A 6,632-nucleotide genomic window follows, 5' to 3' on the forward strand; every position below is an offset into this window, starting at 1 on the left:
CCCAGAATGTGTCGTGGCGTCATGTGCCCACAAAACAAAATCCAGCGGATCACGTGTCTCGGGGTTGTATTGGGGGACGACTTGGATAATTCAATATGGTTTAGTGGTCCACATTTCCTCCTAGAAGACCCTGCTACATGGCCAAACAATGTCAACTTCAGTCTCTCTCCCGCACTCGGGAAAAAGAAAAACGCAATTACGTTAACCGCAATCAATGCCACAACAAATCCAATTCTCGAAATAATTAAAAGGTTCTCTCTCTAGTACGAGAGCGGAAAGCAAACTCTGAAATAATACCCACGGCAAAGGAATTACAATTGAGTTTGCTTGAAATTGTCGAAATAATTCAACATTTTGAATTTAGCGATGAAATTAATAAATTATCGAAAAATAACGTACTTCCCTCAAGTTTGCAAAAATTAACTCCATTTCTACATGAACACTCGGAATCATCATTATCGTTTAAACTGAAATCGAGTAGGTGGCAGTTTATTAAACGCAACAATCCCCTATGATGCTAAGTTCCCTTTGCTATTACGCAAAGACTCGCACTTTGTGAAGGCATACATACGGTTCCTACATTTTCGTAATAACCATGCCGGTCCAAAGGCATTGGTAGCGCTTCTGCGAGAAAAAATATGGCTGGTAAATGGTACTATACAATATCTTCACAAAACAGTGAAGAAATTTCACTTGCCAATGCTACAAAAATCTTACAACAGAATGCGGTTTGGTCTGAGAAAGGTCAAACTCAAAATATTCAAAAATAACAACAATGACAATAACGAAGACGACCTTGAAGAGATCGCAAACAACATAGGGCTGAAGAAGCTAGAAAAGTTCGACCAAGCTGCAGATAATGACAATAATGATGCTTATAGTATTCATACAGGAACCCTGGGTCAGAAGTACTTATATTAAAAAGTACAAAAACAACAACAACATTAACCTATTTTATAATAAAATAAACAGCAGCCTGGATCATGAATAGTTATTAAGGTTAGGGTAGGTTAGTCTACTTGGCATTAAGCATAGACCTTTTATTCCCTGGCGATACCAGATGGGGACCGACCTCTATGAATACTGAAAGTAGACATTGCATAGTTATTAACAAATAACCCATAAAAGCCTTTCTATGTTCCAATATTAGTACTCCTGACTTGACAGTTGTAAAGGTGGAGTTGCAGAAATCGGCATTATATCTTGCGTCAGTGTACGTGCCACATATCAGACCGGCGCCGCCAGACGAATTGGTTCGGTTGCTATCATCACTCAGCAACACATACAGGTTATTGATGAGCTGCAACACATGAGCTTTGGGGGAGTTCGGATGCACACGATACAGGCAAGTCACTGTTAGATTTTATATTAAGCTCTAAATATATGTAACGTGGGGACTACTCCAATCTCCCCTTTTCCGAGCCCGAAAAACTTCCCAGGCTGGGAAGAGGTCTTAGATATTACCTTATGTACAAACAACAACTCCTAAGTAGTCAGAAACTGGAGGGTATCCGACAAGAAATTCTTTTCAGACCATAGTTGAATTCTCTTCGATATCAATCTTAAGCTCGAGAAACCGACCCCTTATAGAAACCCAAGAAGAATAAGCTGGCACATATTCAGCTGAGTAGCCCAGTCTAAACTTCAGCACATCAATAAAACTATAACGACAAGTAAATACTTAGATGAGAAAGTTAAAGCTTACGAAGTTTCGCTGAAGAAAGGATTCGAAGCTCCAAGTCCTGTCACGTATGGTACAACCACTTATTCCACCTGTTGGAATGAAGATTTAAGTCAACTTACTAAAATAACAAGGGACATCTTCAACATCTGTTCCAAACACAAGTATTTTAAACTCTACAAATACAAGAAATCAATCAGAGAAACTCAGACAGATGCTTGGGAAGATTTTTGTAGCTCCATTGAATCAAACAAAGATGCGGCCATATTAGGAAAGCTTTTATCCAAGGAACACTTCTGTCCTTCTTTCTTGAGGAAAGGCAACGGGAATGGACAAAATCTTACATCGATAAATTAGATTATCCCATGAACACACACATCCCAGATAACACAAACGATATTGCGAACAATGTTAACAGCGAAAACACCCAATCGTTCAAATTGACCGCCAATACAATCAACCACATTATAGATACCACATCTACAAATAGAATTCAGTGGGAACTGAAAAACTTTGAACAATACAAAGCAAAAGGCCCGGACGGGATATCCCCTGCCATGCTGTGGAATACTTGAGGAACGACGATTCCATGGCTAGAGGCCTTTTTCAAAAAAGTCCTATGCCAGGGCATATTCCAAAAAGCTGGAGAAGGGTAATGTGAAGAAAGCTAATACTTTACACGTGTAAGAAAATGTTGAGTTAAAAAATGGGGTATCAATCAAAGTTATCCAATTAGTCTTACACAGACGTTATAAGACCCATAGTAACATATGCGGCACTAGTGTGGTGGCCCGCGATGGAAAAGAAATACAACCAAACCAAGCTAAACAAGATACAAAGATCAGTATGTATCTTGACCACAGGATCGCTCAGCACCAGTCTAACTGAAGCGCTTAAGTGCTAACACATCTGTTCCCATTACACTTATACATAAAACCAATCGCCACATGCAGCGCGGTGAAACTCCACCGTGAGCAAAATAGGGAAAAGGGAAAGTGATGGGCAGATTCGGTGTCGAAATCTACACTGAAGGTTCTAAGATAAAATTTGGTATGGAAGCTGGTCTCTATTCGCGATCGCTCAACTTATCCACATCAATTCGCCTCCCTGACTATGCCAGCATGCTCCAGGCAGAACTATTAGTAATCAAGGAAGCTTGCAATTCAATGAAAAATAACAAAGAAATTGATGCAAGAAGAGTTATCTTTTCAGACAGTCAAGCAGCTATCAAGGCCTTAGACTCGAACTCCATTTCATCCAAACTAGTTTCACAATATAGAGAGGAACTAGAGCTGACTGGTCATTCAAATTACTCTGATATGGGTTCCCGGACCTTGGAATATGGAAGACAATGAGAAAGAAGACGAGCTGGCAAGAAAAGGTATGACACTAGACATAACAGGGACGGTGGCAGTTTCTACCCCATTCAACACAATAAAACCATCCCTTGCGTCACACTACTATGCATTAGCCGAAAGAAGATGGAAGCAATTAACTAAATTGTAGTACAACAAGAAAAACATGGCCGTCGAACAACATCCAGAGGACGATTTACCTGTTAGGATGCTCTCGGTGAAACATTTCACGTATTACTGCAACTCTTACAGGTCACTGGAAGGTAGGGGTTCATGCAGCCAGACTTAACCTTCCCACCTTCAATCCCATCTGCAGAAGCTGCCAGGCGGAGGGGGTGAAACAAAGTATTTTCAACGATTTATGCGAATGTCCGGGCTTAACCGGAACAAGACTTCGCTCTTTCCTTAGACCTTTCCTACAGCAAATTAATGAAATCGCAGACATAGAGATAAAAATTTGCTATTATATCTGGATCTCACGAAATGGATCTAAGAAAAAAAAGACATCCCATGGAAACATTGGTAATAAAACGGCGCTAGGTGCCAATTAAGATTAGCATCTCAACAACAACATTCCACTGCTTAACAATGCACACTGAAACAATCAATTTGGGGCTGTGAAGTAGCTGTTGATATTTTAATAGTGGGTTATGTCCTTTAGAAGACCAATAGCAGCAGAAATGTTTACGCAAATTGTAATCGTTAAGGTAATTTTGAAGGGATGAAGTCTAAAATCAAGTCCTCAATATTTCTTTCACAATAGTTTTGGGAAGTCGCAGGGCAGTCGAACTGACGCCGATTATCGTGCAAGCTTGCAGCGGCGAGTTCAATGCATTCATTTGTTCTGGATGTCCGCCTGGGCCTCGACCATGGACTGTTTGCCACCGAAGTTGTGACGCGGAACCTTCGCACCCATGAACGAATAAAATCCTCACTTGGGGCACCACGTAAACATCGACTATTGTAACGTAAACAAAATCAAGGATTAGCAGTCACGGCGCCATCAGTGGCCTTGAAATACGCTTCGATTGCGAACGCACGTAGTTCACCCGGAGACACGGATAACGATGTAACGTGGTCCCTTTCCCGCTCATACGCACAACGGTTAGGAAAAAACTTAAAACTAATTCTCCCACCGGACACCCTGTATAAACAACGTCTCACCGCCTGGAAATGTCTGGAAATAATACAAATTATCAATATGAACTTACTCATTATTACATTCGTAAGCTACGTTGTGTTCTCGATTGGGATTTTCACCCGCAGAATATTGCATTGTACTGTTTCTACTATGTGCGTGTTCAACAAGAGACCTGCTTAAAAATTCCTTTACTTGGTTGGGTTGCTCCAATTGTTGTTGCTGTTTTTGCTCCTCGCTGAATGATTGCGCTGTTTGATAGAATCTCTTCTTTGTTGAATTACCGTCGGTGTTCCACGTTTCAGAAACGGCACTAAAACTACCATCGCCACTCATATCCAACCCTGCAACAATACCTTCAAAATTATCTTTGTTGCCCTTCGTTCGGGCACTAGTGCTAGTGTGAATGCGGTCTGTATTCAATATATTTTCTCCAACTATGGCCGACACCTCGAATCCTGCTGACACCAGGGCGCCCAAGTGATGAAGATGTATGTTTGTTAGGCCGCAATCGGTGTCAATTATGTTGGGAATGGATATTGGCGCGGGGTATTTAGATCCTCCAGTACTTGGTTTCTTTGGCGTTATTTTGGCAATTTTTTTGTGATGCTGCTGTAAAAAGAAATTTGCTTTACATTGGCCAGGAACGAAGATACACATTTATATACTATTATTTAGGTATTAAAATAAAAACAGCTGCAGCTTTCCCAAAAAATGGAATGATTTTTAATAAGTATCCTAAAGATACTAACATATTCTAACCGTTTTCAATACGCAATACAAATCTATATCTATATCTATATCTATATACCTATATAAAAATGAATGCAATTTTTCGTTGAGACTTTATAACTCAAGAACGGGTTCACCTATCCAAACCAAATTTTTAGGCTTTGTTTGAACTATTCAGTAGATGGTTCGTGTTTTGAAATTTTAAGAATCGGATACCAGGGTCTCGAGAAATAGTCCAAAACGTGAACCCGGGTAACCCTAGGATGTGTTTGTACAATATGGGTAGCAAATGGAAGCTGCTAATGATTCTATAGTATAAAGTATTTTTGATGCCGCTCCGTGACTAGGGTCTCGAGATATCGGCCAAAATGTGGACCCCGATAGTTTAAGGATGTGTTTGTACAATATGGGTAGCAAATGCAATCTGTTGATGATTGCTATAGTATAGAGTATTTTTAATGCCACTCTGTAACTAGGGTCTCAAGATATAGACCAAAACGGGGACCTGGATAACCCTAGGATGTGTTTGAACCACATAAGTATCCATTGTAAGTTGTTGATAAATGCTAATGAAAAGAGGACTTTTCTTTTCGCTGGGTAACTAAGGACTCCAGATATAGACCAATTGGGAACTCGCCTTCAGGTTAAGAGATTGCATTCTTATGCACTACAACCAGTTAAAATGGTATATTCAATCACATAACAATATATTCTTTTTACCTGAAGGCGAGTTCCCAATTGCAAAACAGAGAATCGGCCGTTGGAATGTATCAAACAACTTTTTTTATTGTACTTACCTTCCTACTTCCACTCATTTCGATGTAAGAATAAGCACAAAGTATTTTTATTTGAGAATGGCGCATTTTGTTCGTGCTTACATTTTGTGTGAAGAGATATGTGCACGTAGACAAAAATGTTAATCAGCATGTTAAAAACAAATCAAAACAAACACCTCATTACTTATTTCCTTCATGGTAAACGTTTCAAAAATTTCACCACACATATGTTACATATTTTTTTTATTTAACTCGTACCTACTTGAAAAGCTGAAAAGCGCTCAATGTATGGTGAAATTATTTTTAAAAACCCATTTGTTTGGTCAGATACATCCCACTTAGCCAGCGGATTATACGTTTTCATATTAACATACATACATCAATAATAGTTTAATCATTTACTAAACGATTTGTTACCTACTTAGCTACGCTCTTTCGCTCTCAAAATTTATGAACTTTCGTCTTAACTAGCATACTTATTATTCCCCCCTACAAACTTACTTGCATTATATTTATATCAACATGTATGTATGTATGTAGCAGGCAGATCGACAAACAAAGTAGGCTTTGAAAAGACATCGAACTATATTACGGTCCATTTATTTTGCATAGAGAAATACATGAATATTTTGTATAGATAGGTATATAGAGCTTTGACTCTTAGCATTAAGAAAATTCAAATTAGGAGAATATATGACATTGGAGTGTAAACATCGCTGGAGCGTTTTCTTTGGCCCCATACGTTCAGTAGTGTCCGAAATTACCGCGGTGCAAAATTATTGGTTATTATAGTGTTTTTTTTTTTTAATAATTATTGAAGTTTGTGTGAATTTGTGAAAAGAAGAAATATAGCGCAAAGTGAATTTCCGAGCAAACAACGGTAAGTTTTGAACTGTTGAAGTGAATTACACGAAATTACCGCGGTGCAAAATTATTAGTTATTATAGTGT

The 6,632-nt window shown here is 38.9% G+C and overlaps 1 protein-coding gene across 1 annotated transcript in view; it reads right to left on the minus strand.

The window, feature by feature from the left end:
- Positions 1–4,834, minus strand: part of LOC129250758 (uncharacterized) — a 33,521-nt gene extending 28,687 nt beyond the window's left edge. The window contains exon 1 of the mRNA XM_054890356.1: positions 4,248–4,834. Coding sequence (XP_054746331.1) covers positions 4,248–4,834 — 587 coding nt within the window. The remainder of the gene's footprint in view (positions 1–4,247) is intronic.
- Between the last annotated feature and the right edge of the window lie 1,798 nt (positions 4,835–6,632).

The sequence above is a fragment of the Anastrepha obliqua genome, chromosome 6, assembly GCF_027943255.1.
Source record: "Anastrepha obliqua isolate idAnaObli1 chromosome 6, idAnaObli1_1.0, whole genome shotgun sequence".
In the NCBI taxonomy this organism is placed as follows: domain Eukaryota; kingdom Metazoa; phylum Arthropoda; class Insecta; order Diptera; family Tephritidae; genus Anastrepha; species Anastrepha obliqua.